General features: G+C 30.8%; 2 protein-coding genes across 2 annotated transcripts; one reads left to right on the top strand and one right to left on the bottom strand.

The window, feature by feature from the left end:
* Positions 1-438: 438 nt before the first annotated feature.
* Positions 439-9694, bottom strand: LOC139489680 (cytosolic Fe-S cluster assembly factor narfl-like). Its single transcript, XM_071276338.1, has 8 exons — positions 9548-9694; positions 7868-8116; positions 6582-6714; positions 5949-6083; positions 5319-5567; positions 4713-4785; positions 4017-4154; positions 439-892 (listed from the first exon to the last, which is right to left on the bottom strand). The coding sequence occupies exons 1-8, from the start codon at positions 9611-9613 to the stop codon at positions 493-495; spliced, it is 1443 nt and encodes a 480-aa protein (XP_071132439.1). The 5' UTR covers positions 9614-9694; the 3' UTR covers positions 439-492.
* Positions 9695-17407, top strand: LOC139489681 (target of rapamycin complex subunit lst8-like). Its single transcript, XM_071276339.1, has 9 exons — positions 9695-9932; positions 12615-12666; positions 13556-13718; positions 14097-14172; positions 14568-14642; positions 15194-15271; positions 15966-16090; positions 16817-16959; positions 17272-17407. The coding sequence occupies exons 1-9, from the start codon at positions 9810-9812 to the stop codon at positions 17388-17390; spliced, it is 954 nt and encodes a 317-aa protein (XP_071132440.1). The 5' UTR covers positions 9695-9809; the 3' UTR covers positions 17391-17407.
* Positions 17408-17668: the final 261 nt, after the last annotated feature.

Here is a 17668-nt window from a genome sequence, read left to right as displayed (position 1 = left end):
CTCCCAAAATCAATCCCAACCTTCCTTTTGTGGTCATAAACCTTGTGTTAAAATTTCATAGATTTCCATTCCTTTTTACTAAAGTTATAGTGCGAAAACTAAAAGTATTTGGACGACGACGACGCAGAGGACGGCGCCAACGTGATACCAATATACGACCAAAAAATTTTCAAATAATTCTAGATTTAATATCAATATTGCATTTTAGCACATAAAAAAAGTTTACATGTGTTGTGGTATACATGTCCATCAGATAAACATTATAGTTAGGAACCAAGAGGATGGGTACTGGTATACATGTCCATCAGATAAACATTATAGTTAGGAATCAAGAGGATAGGTACTGGTATACACGTCCATCAGATAAACATTATAGTTAGGAATCAAGAGGATAGGTAGTGCATATTTGGTTTCCAGCTGGCTTAACAATAATAAAAATATTTTACTATTTTTAATGAATTAATTCAAAATATCACAGATAAATCCTTCATCTCACCATTTTATTGTCAATGCATTTGTCATTTTTTCTACTTCATGATATTGAGTATGCAGTAGTTTTCTACTTTTCTCTGACCCAACTTCACCTAACCATTCATTATAAACATCAACCACAGTTTTTAAGCTATCAGGCAAGCTATTGCCTATTGAATTATATGTTGCTGTTACACGATCAACAAGTTCTTTTGGTGTTTCCTCACCCTCGGGTCTGATTTGTCCACCACCATTATTGCAACCCGAGGGACAAGCCATAATTTCCACAAAGTGGTATGTGCACTTTCCTCGTTTTATCTTTTGAACAATGTTCTGAATATTTCTAAACCCATAAGCTAATGCCATTTTGATGACTGGTTGCCCTGGTACTTCTAGAGTCACTTCTTGAAAATCTTGGTTCCTGGAATATATTTAAAGGTAATCAATTAAAATGCTGCCTAATAATTATACATATATGTGTCATAACTAGTATTTAAAGAATAAAGCAATCCTAACCTTTCTGTTAAACTGCTAAAAAGTAGTACTTTTAATTTTTCTTAAAATCTCTGAATTGTTAATTTTGACAATTATGCTTTGTTTTGCAACCCTGAATCAATAAGCATGAGTTATTTTGAATTTTATCCTTTAAAAACATACTATAATACTGATAAAATGGAAAATGGAAATGGGGAATGTGTCAAAGAGACAACAACCCGACAATAGAACAGACAACAGCAGAAGGTCACCAATAGGTCTACAATGCAGGGAGGAAAATCACACACCTGGAGGCTTCCTTCAGCTGGCCCCAACACAAATATATATACTAGTTCAGTTATAATGGACGCATACTAAACTCCAAATTATACACAAGAAACTAAAATTAACCAGGTGCTCCGAAGGGCGCAGCTTTATACGACCGCAGAGGTCGAACCCTGAACAGTTGGGGCAAGTATGGACAAAACATTCAAGCGTGATACAGCTCTGAATTTGGATTGTGATCAAATTTTTGACATTACATGGTTTTTTTTTTACACAAAACAAATGTCAAGATTTTACAAATCAATTAAAGATTTCTTCTTCAAACTTTTTAAATCTAAAATTAAATAGTTGACACAGCATAGGTTTCTGACACAGAATGAATGTGGTCTAATGAACTTAAAAGTTTTTTTTTTTTGCCATTGAGCAATTCACTATGCTGTTGAATATTAATCCTCTCAAAAAAATATTTGAAGAAATTTTCTTTTTATTTATGAAATCTGAAATGAGAAAAATTTAAACCCCCCCCCCCCTTTTTTTCACATCCCTGTTTCCCTTTTTCCAAAACTGATATCAATTCAAATTTCTAATGGAGTTTGCAACAATAACTACTCTTTTAAATACATTATAAAATATTAAAATGTAAAATAAAGTGCTTGTTATCACTGAATGGTAAAGATTGGTTGGTAGTAAAAGTGAATATACATTGTTTATTAATTGTATAAAACAATAAAAAAAAAACTTCATCAGCAACATTTTATATTGGCAAATTTCCAATGAAGTTATTTACAGAAAGTTATTGGCAAATAAAAATAGAAAATGACATCATAGTCATGTCTGGCAAATGTCCAACATACATTATCTAAAAACATTTTAGATAAGATAAGGAAAAAAAGCTTCATCAGCAACATTTTATATTGGCAAATTTCCAATGAAGTTATTTACATAAAGTTATTGGCAAATAAAAATAGAAAATGACATCATAGTCATGTCTGGCAAATTTCCAGCATATATTATCAACTACTATTCTATACAAAGAAAGATAACTCCAATTGAAAATTAATTGCTATTGCACAATATTGTGCAATTAGATATTTCTTGCTATTGTGCAATACTGTGCAATTGAAAATTTCTTACTATTGCACAATACTTGATATGGAATCCTGATTTGGACCAACTTGAAAACTGGGCCCATAATCAAAAATCAAAGTACATATTTAGATAAAGCATATCAAATAAGCCAAAGAATTTAATTTTTGTTAAAATCAAACTTAGTTTAATTTTGGACCCTTTGGACCTTAATGTAGACCAATTTGAAAACGGGACCAAAAATTAAGAATCTACATACATAGTTAGATTCGGCATATCAAAGAACCCCAATTATTCAATTTTTGATGAAATCACACAAAGTTCAATTTTGGACCCTTTGGGCCCCTTATTCCTAAACTGTTAGGACCAAAACTCCCAAAATCAAACCCAACCTTCCTTTTATGGTCATAAACCTTGTGTTTAAATTTCATAGATTTCTATTTACTTATACTAAAGTTATGGTGCAAAAACCAAAAATAATGCTTATTTGGGCCCCTTTTTGGCCCCTAATTCATAAACTGTTGTGACCTCAACTCCAAAAATCAATCCCAACCTTCCTTTTGTGGTCATAAACCTTGTGTTAAAATTTCATTGATTTCTATTTACTTATAAATACTAAAGTTATTGTGCGAAAACCAAGAATTGTGCGAAAACCAAGAATAATGCTTATTTGGGCCCTTTTTTGGCCCTTAATTCCTAAACTGTTGGAACCAAAACTCCCAAAATCAATCCCAACCTTCCTTTTGTAGTCATAAACCTTGTGTCAAAATTTCATAGATTTCTATTCACTTAAACTAAAGTTATAGTGCGAAAACCAAGAAAATGCTTATTTGGGCCCTTTTTGGCCCCTAATTTCTAAAATGTTGGGACTAAAACTCCCAAAATCAATCCCAACCTTCCTTTTGTGGTCATGAACCTTGTGTTAAAATTTCATTGATTTCTATTCACTTTTACTAAAGTTAGAGTGCGAAAACTAAAAGTATTCGGACGACGACGACGACGACGCAGACGACGAAGACGGCGCCAACATGATAGCAATATACGACCAAAAAATTAAAATTTTTGCGGTCGTATAAAAATCATACAAGACTTACAAAGGCCAGAGGCTCCTGACTCGGGACAGGCGCAAAAATGCGGCGGGGTTAGACATTTTTTTTGAGATCTCAACCCTGCCCCTATTCCCTCTAGCCAATGTAGAAAAGTAAACGCATAACAATACGCACAGTAAAATTCAGTCCAAGAGAAGTCCGAGTCTGATGTCAGAAGAGGAAACAAAAGAAAATAAACAAAATGACAATAATACATAAATAACAACTAACTACTAGCAGTTACTGACATGCCAGTTCCAGACCTCAAATAAACTGATTGAAAGATTATGTCTTCATCATATGAATATCAGGCACAATCCCTCCAGTCAGGGGTTTAGTATTATACTATCATAAAATATATGAGAAGAACATAACCCGTGTCATGCCAACAACTGGTTTTTAAATAAATGTGTTTAATTCCAATGCAAAGACCCTATAAGAGAATCAATATTAAAGCCAAAATATGGGATCTTAAATTACCTTTCCCTTTGAGAGGTGTTAAAGTAGAAAAGTCCATATGGTAGGATTATTCTTGATTTAATTTATAAAAGCAATGAAGGAGATCAAGATTTGAAAAGTTAAAAACTTGAGCTATAACAACAAAAGTATCACCTTAAAACTTTATAGTTTATCTGTGTGACATCCTGTCCAAATAGATTATGTGCAGTATACTTGAGTATATGTTCTAGGTAACCCCCTGATCCTCCTCCAGCATGGTTCAATAACTGACCTTCATGTATCTGGGTAAATCTAAAATATTGTAAACATTTGTAATAACTTGCAGGTAATGAAATACAATGCACATTTTCAAGTTTCATTAAAAGTGAAAATAAATAATTGTTTAGCATTCCTTTATTCGTGGTAGATCTTTTCTAGACTTTAAATCAGCTTATGCAGTATAGACACTTGCCTGCTATGAATGACCATATGAGACCAACAGATTGATGATTTAAGACAGTAAATCTAAAATTCAAACTTAAAATTTCTGTGAAAAATTGAGGAATATAACCTGTTTCACACCCTTCTTTATTCAATTTGCAGAATTTAGGGTTGAAACTACTTTAATTCAGATTTATTATTGTGATTTTTTTAAGAATTGACAAAAGTGCAAGATTTTAATTATTTTGAATTCAGAACAATCTAGCTAATTCTTTTTATCATGTTTATTGCTATACATTAATCACCAAGTCGCATTATTCGCAATAATAAAAACCTCACAATTATGTCCGAATTTACAGTAACGGTAAGTCTTTCAACATAACTTCAAGAGTATCATGTGCCATAAGAAAAGCTAAAAAAAATACTCACATATTATCAATTTCAGCTGGTTCAACATCATTTAGAGATATTCCTTCCTGCTGCAACATTGTATCAACTTCAACTAAAATGCAGCAACAATATATATTTTAATACTATGTATATGTAAAAGTCATTACATCTTTCTTAGAAAACATAACTAGAGTGCATGATTGAAGTTATATCCTTGTGGTACTAAGAATGCATTGTGATGTCACAATTTCCATTGAAAAATCATGCATGATAGAAATTCAGGTAAAGTACAAAAACACATCATGTAGTTTCTTTTTAAAAAAATTCCGGTAAAGTTTTACACATCTTTCTGTTCAGTTTAAAATAAAAAAGAAGATTTTTATATATGTTTTCGTACTTCATCTGAATTTCAATCATGATTCTTCTTGTCTCAAATTTATATGTACCTGCAGAAATGTATAACTCTCAACCAGATAAAAAATGACACAGAGGTTAACAATAATATATCACTGTACCGCCTGCAATGCCTACATTTAAGTTTTACTAGTCATACCCATTGGTTGAGTCTATAAAGGTGATATTTAAAGAATATTATACTTGTACATAAAATGGGAAAGGTAAATACTACTAAGTAGCGAACATTACCTGAGGTTATGACACAATCTACATCTCTTGTACTATAGATGTCATTGTAGAAATCTGATCTTGATGCTTCTAGTTTCTTATCAAAGCATGGCATGACTGTCACATGATAGATCAGGTTGGCTGGTACCCCTCTACTGGTTGCCATGTAATCCTTGACTAGAGAACCCATTATCTGCTGAGGAGATTTAGTTGTACTAATGTAGGGTAGGATGTAATGTCCATGTGTTTTCTCTGCATAGCAAATCCAACCTGAAGTTTTCACAAAAATATATTTATAATTTCATATAAATTGTACATGAAAATGTACTATTAAAATTTACATGTTGTTTAAAGAACATGTCATTCTTCCCATCCTTATGGATAATCTGATTATTAACAATGGACAGCAGTATTCGTCTGTTAGTATTGTCAATGATTGTAGTTGGTATCATTGATAAGACATTCTAAATGGAATGTTATATTTAATTTTCAATATATTTTTTAATGATATGAAAGTATAATATACTATTTTTTCATGATGACATAATGTGTACACCGGTGAGCCAAATGATACCACTGGTGAATCTTACTATTAATCGATGATAATATACATTGTGTCTTATTTTGAATTTTAACTTAGATGATATAAACCTGGACAAGCTGATGACAACATTGGTAAAGCTGTTTTGTTTGTTTCTGATTCCTTATATCTTTGTACAAATTCTCTGCAACTCTCTAACAAACTGAAGTTCCTGGAAAATGTGGTATCAAAAACATAATGTACACCTGAAAATATAAATTAACAAAACATTGAAAATTAACACATTTGCAGCATACACAATGTTGTACACAAAACCATATTTTTTTCTTTGTTGAACAAGTTGATAATTTCTGTGTACATGTGCTGGAATAAACAGACTACTCTGAATGCATGTTTTCAATTTTATTAAACTTTCCTAGCAGATAATCATTCATTGCCTAAATATTGTTCAACTAAGTGTACAGTTGCAAAACCCACCTGTTGTAAAGAGAATTGTTTTATTTCAAATGACCCCTAAATAAAATTTGGACACTTGTATGGTATTTATTTTAGCAAAACCCATTAAAACTTGCATCATGTTATTGGGTACTAAATTCAAATTTGTTTTGGGAATTTTAATCATATTATTATATTCCTAAAATTTCATTACCAAACAAGGGTTTGGAGCTGTCCTTTGTTAAATTTGCTTGTCTCAATTCATTTTTTCTTGTGAAGAAAAAGATTTATAATTTATAGATAATTACCTATTTTCTTGAAGAATCCTGTCAGTTTGGCAGCAGTTTCTTGTACAGATAGTTTATACTTGGCAGCTAATGAGGCTCTACACTGGGGAGCTATTGACACAACTACTAACTTCTGCTGCTCAGCTTGTCCAGTCTAAAATAAAGATGTCATACAAATATCATATAATCACCAACGTGTAAAAGCAAAAACTAGTGATGTTTTTGGATAGAGATAAATGTCTGCACAAATCAGAAATCAGTCCCATAGCTACATGTAGTCATGTAGATCACACTGTACACTTAATCATAAAATTTGGTTTTAGTACACAGTGGTGGATTTTTTATTTGTTTCATTAAAACATATGATTTTTTTTAGCAGTGATTCTTATAAAAAAAGAATTACAACTATTTGCCATCTTAAGGTAAGAAAAGATTTGTCTTTGAAAGAATGGAGTTTCTTTAATATGCAAATGATGTAAAAATGGCATTTTTACTGCTAAATATATCAAATCTTTCTTGAAATATTGCATGCAATGTGTCTTGCTAATAATTTTTTAGCCTCTTTTTTTTACACTTCTTCAATATCAAAAATATACAAATGTTTTAAAGGGAGATAATCTTAAAAATAATAATACATTTGAAATGCAATATATCATCATAATACCTACCGCGGTATATATTAATTCAAATATTGCAATGTGTATTAAATCATTTTAAGCACATTACACTTTTATTATTTTTTCAAAATACAAGTATTTCAAAAGAAGATAACCTAACTTTTGATTCTCATATGAAAGACTGGAGTTATACATGTATCCCATTGTTTGTGTTATACAGTGTTTTAACAGTTTAAACAATCATTCCATAAACTATCACACAATTGACCGTTAACTTATAGTATCTGAGAAACTGACCTTATCATGAACTCTTAATGTTGATCACTTACATATAGCTGTAGACAGGTGAGCCTTTAATCAGCATGTGTGTTTTGAAATAAATCTGCATACAATATATCATGACCTAGATTACTTGTATTAACTGGAAATTAGACTAAAAAACGATAGATTTTTGTGCTGTCATTAATCCATTGAAACAAGGTCAAGGACTAGACAAATTTGAATATGTAAAAAATGTATATAATGATCAGTAGTCCTTGACCTAATGTTCAGGTAACAAAGCATCTGTATTCAAAATACCAATCATACAGATCATTTACCTTCTAAAATATTCATCTTTATACTAAAACAAGCTAGATTAGCAGTATTAACTTCTTTAAATATTAGCTTCAGGCAAAATAATATGTTTACCTCCTGCAATCTCAAATTTTCTTTGAGTACTTTATAAAGTTCCTCTTGACTTTGTTGAGTTATAAGTACACTCTCTGCTGATGTTATACACCCACTACAAGCCAAACAGTCATTCAATGTGATCTTTGCCTTCTCTAGTCTGGTCTCTTGTCCTTCATCATTAACAGACAGATAAGAACCATCATCTTCAATTCTTATTTTACCAACTTTACCAGGTTTTCTGTCAATTTTAACTGGTTTGATACATTCCTTGAATAAATGAGGTAAAAACATAAATTTAAATTAAAAATAAATGAACGCAACTGTTTAATTGATATACATGTACCAGTAATTTGAAATTGATTTTTTTTCATCACATCACATATTTATCAATTATGGACTTTTGAAAAGGTCAATACATTATATATCATGTATATATGTACCTGTTCAGATTATATTGACCTAGGACGAAGTCTAATAGAAAATATTAGAGCATAAATATAAAGCTAGAATGGCAAAAATCCTGTACTTATTTAACTTGATATAGGAAGACAGTGGTATGAGTGCCAATGAGACAACTCTCCATCCAAATAACAATTTATAAAAGTAAACCATTATAGGTCAACGTACGACCTTCAACAGGGAGCCTTGGCTCACACCAAACAACAAGCTACAAAGGGCCCCAAAATTACTAGTGTAAAACCATTTAAACAGGAAAACCAACAGTCTGAGTCTAATCTATATAAAAAACTTGTTTACATCTATGCTAACTTTAATAGGGATGCAATTCACAACACTTATGAAAAGGGTTAACTGCTGTTGAACAAAGGTCTGCCAATTCACTCCACTAATGAACGATCATAAATCATCAATGACTTTTGACCAGCAAGACCGAAATATAAATGACCTTTATCATTTTATAAATTTATATTATCATGATTTTACCCTTTTTCAAAAAATAAGGCGAGAGGGCAGGTATTATGTTGTGCAACATTTGTATGGGGACAAAGTCCCCTTTTACGGTAGAAGAATAAAAAAAAATAAAAATTGGGAAAATTTCTAAAATATTTCATTCTACTAATGAACTCGAAATCGTTAACCTTTTTTTCAGACTTTTTTTTAATCCCCGCATCTGCACAGAAATCTACTTCCTTTTGCAGTCTTGTTTGCATGAGACTTTGAATAAAATATATATTTATCAGTCTAGTAAAATATATAGAAAGGAACTCAATACTAATTCATTTTAAAAAATTGTTTGTTTATATGAAAAAACGTTACATGATGACAGCGTTTCTTTGTTAACATGGAATATGACGTTATAACTTAAATAACGTCACAAATAAAATCGCTAATAACAGAAACCAAAATTGGAAACGTCACGGTATTTCTGTTTCTCTTTTTTTTTTTTACATGTTTGAATTAAAAAAATAATGCATGTATACTTCACAGGTAATGCCTGCCTCATATTAAGGGGGGGGGGGTAACCATAGTAGAGCGATTTGATAGAAAAGTGGGGCGAGTTGGTGAACAAGAATGGGGCGCTTTTGCAGTGGGGCGAGATGTCTTGTTTCACCAAAAGTCATTCGTACTAAATTTTGACCCCTCAAAGAAACATAGAATTAAAAAGTCTTTAGCATCAAGGAAAATAACATGTCTACATAACAAACGAACTGTTTATACTACAAAATTATTATGTTTAACCTGTGAAGGTGTGATAAAATCGTTCAAATCTGTTAGCTGTAGGGCTCCACTGAAGTTGGAAGCCATGTTTTTAGTTAAATTAGATGACCAATAAGAGTCGTCGAGACAATCCAGACCGCTAATCAAAATATTTCTAACAAGTGCGTTTGACAGTATTTATTTACTTCCGGTTAAACTTTATTTTGCAAGGCAGCTTGAGACAACATTTTAAAAGATGATTTCTTGAATAATAGATGTTGTCATCTTTTATTTTTGGTTTAAAATGAACGGATCAAACACAAATAATGATCCAATTATACTGGCAACTGCAGGATATGATCACACGGTCAGATTTTGGCAGGCTTACAGTGGAATTTGTCTGAGAACTGTGCAACATCCAGACTCTGTATCCATCTACAAAATCTGTTATAATTTATTTACCAGTTACCCCATCTGATCAAGTATTTAGATGACCTCTGAAGATTTCCAATGGTCATATAACCAAATATAAACATAAATATGGACACTTACACAAGTTATAACAACCTAATGCAGAGTAATTGTATGAATAGTAAAAATGATAATACATGTAGTGCCATTTTTTACTGCAGCAGATTCTTAATTTGAAAATTTATGTCTAATGTGATGTTCATGGCACATGATCAGATGAAATACATCATTTTCAAAATGTGTAATGAAAGAATATTATACTTATCATGTGTATTCAGAGCTTCAGATAAGCTGCGTATTTGCGTGATCACGCAATACAAATAATAAAAAACCCAATGCAATTGTCCATTGCAGGGTTCAATAACCCAATTAATTCAAAGGAAAACCCAATTATATTCCAAAACCATGAGTTCTCAACCCTTTTATTGGCTACCATTTGCGTTATTTACCCTTATCTGTTGCGTAAACTATTTTTATAATATTTATAATTGGAAATTTCCTTTCGTTCTAAAAATAGATCCCTGCATCAAGTAGCTGAAATGGGTCCCTGTTAGAGTTTTCCGTTGCTCAATAGGTACACGTGTTTTTGAAAACATTTCGATCTTCTCGGCGTTTATCCAATAAGCGTGTGTCATGAAGTCATATTTTTTTCGCATTGCTCGGGATTTATCATAACATACATTGAATTAAAACAAAAGTGAATGTCCGGTAAAAATATTGAATAGAAGCATATTTTCTGCTTCTTTTGAAAAGCTTAGGGAAAGTTATGATGATAACAAGACTCAGCCAGTGTTTTTAGGAAGCGTCCATCGAACACACGGGCGTGTGTGCGTACCTTAACGAGAACATTTCTAATAAAAGCAGGGTTTCCTCAAAAACGAAATCAGTTGGAAAGATGAAAGGCCAAATCAATTTAATATAACATGATAAAGCATCAGAAACCAAAAGTTCTAATAAAAGACAACTAAACCCAGATTTATGAAAATTGGAATAAAACAAAAACATTCAAGTATAATTAGAGTTTATATACTATTTTTTTTTCATTTTACGGTTAATTTATAATGAATATATACACACACAGGCACTGGTCTCAGAATTTATTACATAAAGGTACAAGACGAGTGCCTGTGAATACACATATCCGTTTTTTTTACAGTTTATATGAGAAAATACAAAACTGGCAGAAGGTTTGGAATGGAACACAAATTAAACCTACAATTGCTTCTCAGTCAATAAACCAAATAAAACAGCTAGCAAATAACCCTATAAACCCTAAACCAAATAAAACAGCTAAACAAAGAAAGAAACATATTTAAGATGGAAAAAAATCTGGGGTTGATATTGCCTAAATATTCAATATTGTGTTGATGAAAAAACCCAATACATTAAGAAGCTTGGTGTTGAAAAACCCAATTTGATATTAAAATGAGGGGTGAATTGGAATTGATAATGCAATTAAAAAACTTTATCACCCAATTATATAAGAAAATGGTGGGTAAAAAACCCAATTTGTGAATTCTTATCTGGAGCTCTGTGTATTACTAATTTTTATTTGATCTGTAAAATTAGTATAACTTTATCATTGTTATTACAGGGTGTTTTACGTTACTGATTAATAAATATCATGAACCCTAGCAAAGCGACTTTAGTTTTCCTTGAGGCCTAAAAGTCAGCTATTACATTAGCATGAACTGTTTGCATTAAAATATTGATGATAACATTATGAAAACTAAATTTTGAGGATAATTTTTTATGCAATAACATCTTATTCTGTTGTTTACAAATAATTTTCATTCATTGTCATGAGGATTCAGTGGAGGGTTAGAAGATAATTTGAAAACAGAAAACAGACCATAATTAGGTTGGCCTACATGTATGTATATAGAAAAAGTCCTTGATTTTAAATTAGAATTTAGATAGATTTGGAATTTAGAATTTGACAACCTGATAATGTCATCAAATTGAACATCTATTTAATGAACCAACATCCATTAGAGACTAGATGTTGAATCATAGTCTAAACAAATAGACTATAGGTAGTCAAAATGGTCAATCACCTCTGCGCTATGTTCCAGTTGTGTTATAGAGGTCACACCTCAACCTTCCCTTTTCATGTTAATAAGGGTGGCAAGATATATTAAATAGAATAGAATATTTTTATTTCCTAAATTACATGGCCCATAAAGTGCATAAAATCAGTATACATAAAATCAGGTACAATTGATTGACATAATTGGTAACCATGGTAACAACAACAATAATAGTCACAGAGTACATGAACAACATTCATGACATTCAAATTGTGCATTAACTTGTAGATTTTCTATGTCACAATGCATATGTAATACTTCACAGTAGAAGTCGCTTATTCAATAAAATTATTTCCACAGCTTGCCTGAACAATCTGTCAAAACCATGTACAATTATGATTTTTTTATGTTAAATTTTTTGTATTCTTATAAACAAAGATTTACACCATACAATGTCAAAGTTGAATAAAATGGTTTTTTATGTGATTTTAGCTGAAAAAAAACATCCTCTAGTTTTCGAAGCGATAGATAAATTATCATATATCATGTGCCATATATATTCAGCACAATTCTGAGCTGCCTGTGTTTTTCCTTAATTTGTTTTCTAGCAAGTAAATGCATTGGAAATCACTCCAGACAAGCAATTGATTGCTGCAGCTGGTGAGTTTGTAAAATTTATACAAAGCATACTCATTTACAAGACTTAAAAACCAGTTGTAAGCAAGTTTCAAATAGTAAAATTCCCTCATCCAGAAAACAAGGGTATATTTATATAATTATGATGTTTGGTATGGTTAAAAATTATTTATGTGGTATGTCATGATCTCAAACTCATTGAATGGAGTATAGCAATAATCTAACCTGCTTTACTTGTGCATATAAAAAAAACCTAGCATTACTGCTATTGTTCTAGATATTTATTAGATTTATTAATTTTACAATTGAATTCTTTAATGAGTTAAAACAAAAAAAACATGTACTCCATATATCCTTATATATTTTTTAAATATTTACATGTACAAAGTATGAGGATCATTATTACTTTATACTTTATACAGAATAGAGATAAGTTGAAAAAAATAGATATAGAAAGAGAAGAATAGGATACTTTATTTCCATAAAATGGGCTCACAAGGAGCATAATATAATATCATTGTAATATTATTGTTTTACAAATATAATAAACAATACAGTATACATAGTCACAAACACAAATAAGAAACAACAGTTTTCACATATTAGTATATATATATAAAACTTTTGTCTCAGGCACACCTTTAGAAAGTAACAAAAAAGAATACTGTGAGTAGGCTAAATATATCTAGCTTATCTGCAAGAGGCACCAAGGGACGGTGCTATATGGCATGGTGGGTGCATATTAAAATGTGTATCGGGACATTAATGATATGGTAAGATATGGTAAGAAGTTGCACATAACTGGTATGTCATCCTCGTGCCTGGGGCAGAGAAGTCAGTACTTTAAAGTGACACAACTGCAAGAGGCACCAAGGGACAATGCTAATATAATAATGCTGATATATATTTATAGGTTACCAGCACATTCGAATGTATGATTTGAACTCAAATAACCCAAACCCTGTGATTAATTATGATGGAATATCAAAGAATGTAACTGGACTAGGTTTCCATGAAGATGGCAAGTGGATGTACACAGGAGGGGAAGACAATGCTGTAAGAATCTGGGATTTAAGGTACTTACTTTAAAAATACTATGCTCTATAACATTTTTGATAAATTCTTTATTTAAAGATGTTAAACACATTGAAACACATTTATTTTCAAATTCCCTTAGGCAAATTACAATACAATCCAAAACAGGTATTTCGTTACACACAGCTTTATGTTATCTGAATGATGAGGTTGTAAAAGTCAGCAGTATGAAATTTAGCATTTTCAATAAACATTTGTCAATATGATTGTTGCAATATAGCAAGGCTGATGTGTTTTGTGTCTGAATTGTGTTATCAGTTATTACACATAAAGCAAGTTCAATACAGTTCCACACAGATATATATTATCATTAAATTGGTGTACTGATAATCAATACAAGATTTGTGACTTTTTTGTAGGTCAAGAAATTTACAGTGCCAAAGAATATTTCAAGTAAATGCTCCAGCTAACTGTGTGTGCTTACATCCTAATCAGGTTTGTGTTTATAAAGGAAAAAGTACCACTAAGATAGTGACAATTTCACTTAATTCTATCAAATCTCAAATTCTAAAAGCAATTTATATTTTTTTAGTTTGCCTCTAAGCAGGGTAAAGCTCTTTTGGGGGTTTTGATTACAAATACAATGGGGTTTTCTTTGTTTTACAAGCCAACCAAAATAAATGTTAATTAAACTTTACAATTACCAGGTACAAAATTATTATATTTGAAATAACTCTGGATAAAACACTTGTTGCTAACCTTACTTTTTAAGAAGTAACTGTTAGTTGGTATTCCTGTTTGTTAATTATTTGCTTTTCTTTAGATATATATTTGCTGTTGTTAGGAAAATACAAAAGAAAAAATGAAAACAGTTAAGATATATTTTTCAGGGAGAACTATTTATTGGAGATCAGAGTGGATCAATACATGTGTGGGATCTGAAAACAGATAATAATGAGCAGTTGGTAAGTTCAACTTATTTATTTTAGAATGAAATAGTTTGTATATTTCGTTCTGAAAATATGGCTTAGGTTTATGAATTAAGCTGTTTAAAGCAAAACATGTATTTTTATTAGGTTATACATGTAGTCTGGTGTAGCCCTGGACATTTATTGTGATGTTATGACAGTATTAAGCTCTAAGAATTATTTTCTGAATGACACATTTTGAGCGTTGTTAGGAAAATAGAACATCTTCTTGATTGAAACATAATATATTACACAATTATAATTTTTTTTTAGCATTTATGGATTTAGGAAAACAATGTCAATTACCTGTTTTCATATTGAATCAATTACTGGTATTCATTTAATGATCACTGTTGAACAAATCTGTTGTTGTAATATATGCACAAGGGTTAAACCTTTTGATACGGAAAAGAAAGAATGTTGAATTGATATACATTAGACTAAATTTACAAGGAAAACACTAATGAAGCAAGGAACCAGTATCTTAATCCAATATACACATTTTAAATGACACTGGATTTGAAAACTTATTTCTTTTATATTTACAGATACCAGAACAAGATGCCTCCATACAGTCTATCAGTATAGATCCCATGGGAACCATGATGGCTGCTGTAAATAATAAGGTATTTTGAATATACACACTACTTACTATTAATTAGTTTTCACTTTATATGCTAATATGCCTACATTCATGTAAAAGTTGCCATGAATTTTTACAGGCTAAAATTTAACAACTTACCAAATATGATGGTTTTATAAAAGCTATCTGGAAAAACTTGTGTTCTCTGTCAGATCAAAACATGTACCTTATTGCATAAATATTTTAAAATTAAATGTAAAATGATTTTTCAACCTTTTGATTTTTAAGGAATTTTTAAAATACCACAAGACTCCCATGTATAATTGCATTTGAAACAAGTGAATGTTCACAATGAATATTTATCACTTATGGTTTACTTTATAATAAGAACTCGTATTCAGATATCTGATGCATACACTTGTAGTCCAATTTTCCTGAAATCACAATAACTAAGTTCATATTATTCATAACTTGTTTTGAGAAGCCTGAATATTTGCCACCAGTGACTGTTTGAACAAAAAATGTTTCTTTGCAATGCAAGTTCCTTATCTTTGCAGGAGTTAAAAAATTTTTAGAAAGGAATACTCCAAAATTTCTTTCTCTAAAAGATAATGCTGCACATGCCATCTATATGTGATTCTAGCACCATCTGATCTGTTTACTGTACATGTATCACCTATTATGGTTTTTTTTTTTTTTTATTAAATGCTGACAATTTAAAATTTCCTCTTTTCCAGGGTAACTGTTATATATGGAATTTGACTGGAGGCAAAGGAACGGAGCCCACTAAATTACACCCTAAATCAAAGTTTGAAGCCCACAGTAGATACGTTCTAAAGTGTTTATTTAGTCCAGATTCTACGTAAGTGATTGGTTATATCAGTTACTCCTTCAACATTGGTCTATTTTGTTGTCAATAAAAGTTGACATTGAGAATATATCAATGAGATAGCAACCCAACAACACCAAAATCATAAATTCTTCTATTGGTCTGCCTAGTTCTCAAGTTAAGACCTTTGTCTCTAGTATACATATTTAGGTCTTATGTTCCACAAGTTAAGACAAAGGAGGTATTTAAAAATCATAAAATTATCATCAACACCAAGTCCATGAAACAAACAAACCATGCTGTATCTAATGATAACCACTGTGAGTTTCCAGACTTTGAACAAATATTATGTCATTCAATTTTTTTCTGGAATTTGTGTTCTGATCCATTAAGCATTACATTTAATTGTATACTGTAACTTAGAAACTTTAATCCAAGCATTATTATATATTACATTATACAACAATATCACATGTCTCCAAATAACATAAAAACAACATGAGATATGGCAAAAGGCAAATCACTGATGATGGTTCTGACCTAGAACAGGCACATTGATATTTATATTTTTTGTAGTAGCTTTATTTTGAATATACGTTCGTGTAAATAAGTTTAAACAGATACTGCTGACATTATTGATAATATTAAATTGACAATTTATAAATTTCTTCATTATTCCCAAATTAAAAATATAAGTACCTGTATATATGTACAATATATATATTTTTCATTTGAAATAAAAGTAGTTATTTTACTTAGGTTATTAGCCACCACATCAGCTGATCAAACGGCCAAAATATGGCGGACAGCAGATCTGTCATTAATGACAGAATTAAAAGAGACGGCACAGAGATGGGTGTGGGACTGTGCATTTAGTGGAGATTCACAGTATATTATCACAGGTAATTAAAACACATTAATTTGATGCCAAACAAAGTACCGGTATATATTTAAAAAGAATATGTAAGGGCTTACTGGCTCTCAAATTCATTCAAATTTATTTTTGGAATAAGAAACAAACAAATTGAAGTATTGAGCAAATGACCAACATAAAATAACAAAAAACATATTCATATTCCTTGATCATGAGTGTTAATGTGTACAAATGATCATTAGAATTGTGAATAGGATTCTTGTTCTATATGATGACCTCTTAAGATTTTTTTTCTGTGGAAATTGTTATCATTTTAAATATCTTATCTTTATATTTTTAGCATCATCAGATAACATGGCCAGATTATGGAGTGTAGATACTGGAGAGGTCAAGAAGGAATATAGTGGACATCAAAAAGCTGTTGTGTGTTTAGCATTTAGAGATGAAATAGTGCAATAAAATTTTATATTATTATACAGATTGTTGGTGATCTCAGTTGTTAATGTAATGGTGAATGTAGGTTATCACATGGTATAGAGATGATAAATGTAATGATTACAATTGAAAAGATTTCTAATAAGTTTAAAAGTCTTAAACAATAAAATCAGTTTAAGCAGTATAGTAAGATGATCTTAGGCACAATTTTTTGGAATTTTGGATCCTCAATGCTCTTCAACTTTGTACTTGTTTGGCTTTATAAATTATTAATATGACTATGAGCGTCACTGATGAGTCTT

The sequence above is a fragment of the Mytilus edulis genome, chromosome 9 (genome assembly GCF_963676685.1).
Source record: "Mytilus edulis chromosome 9, xbMytEdul2.2, whole genome shotgun sequence".
NCBI classification, from domain to species: Eukaryota; Metazoa; Mollusca; class Bivalvia; order Mytilida; family Mytilidae; genus Mytilus; species Mytilus edulis.
The sequence above is the reverse complement of the archived record's forward strand: the minus strand, read 5'-3'. Positions and strand labels throughout refer to the sequence as shown.

Excerpts from the sequence above, each read along its gene's own strand:
- LOC139489680 (XM_071276338.1), bottom strand. The coding sequence starts at position 9,613 with ATGGCTTCCAACTTCAGTGGAGCCCTACAGCTAACAGATTTGAACGAT. Across the intron at positions 8,117-9,547 it reads ATTTTATCACACCTTCACAG|GAATGTATCAAACCAGTTAA; the intron begins GTTAAACATAAT and ends CATTTATTCAAG. Across the intron at positions 4,155-4,712 it reads CCAGCTGAAATTGATAATAT|ATTTACCCAGATACATGAAG; the intron begins GTGAGTATTTTT and ends ACAATATTTTAG.
- LOC139489681 (XM_071276339.1), top strand. The coding sequence starts at position 9,810 with ATGAACGGATCAAACACAAATAATGATCCAATTATACTGGCAACTGCA. Across the intron at positions 16,091-16,816 it reads TTATTTAGTCCAGATTCTAC|GTTATTAGCCACCACATCAG; the intron begins GTAAGTGATTGG and ends TATTTTACTTAG. Across the intron at positions 16,960-17,271 it reads TTCACAGTATATTATCACAG|CATCATCAGATAACATGGCC; the intron begins GTAATTAAAACA and ends TTATATTTTTAG.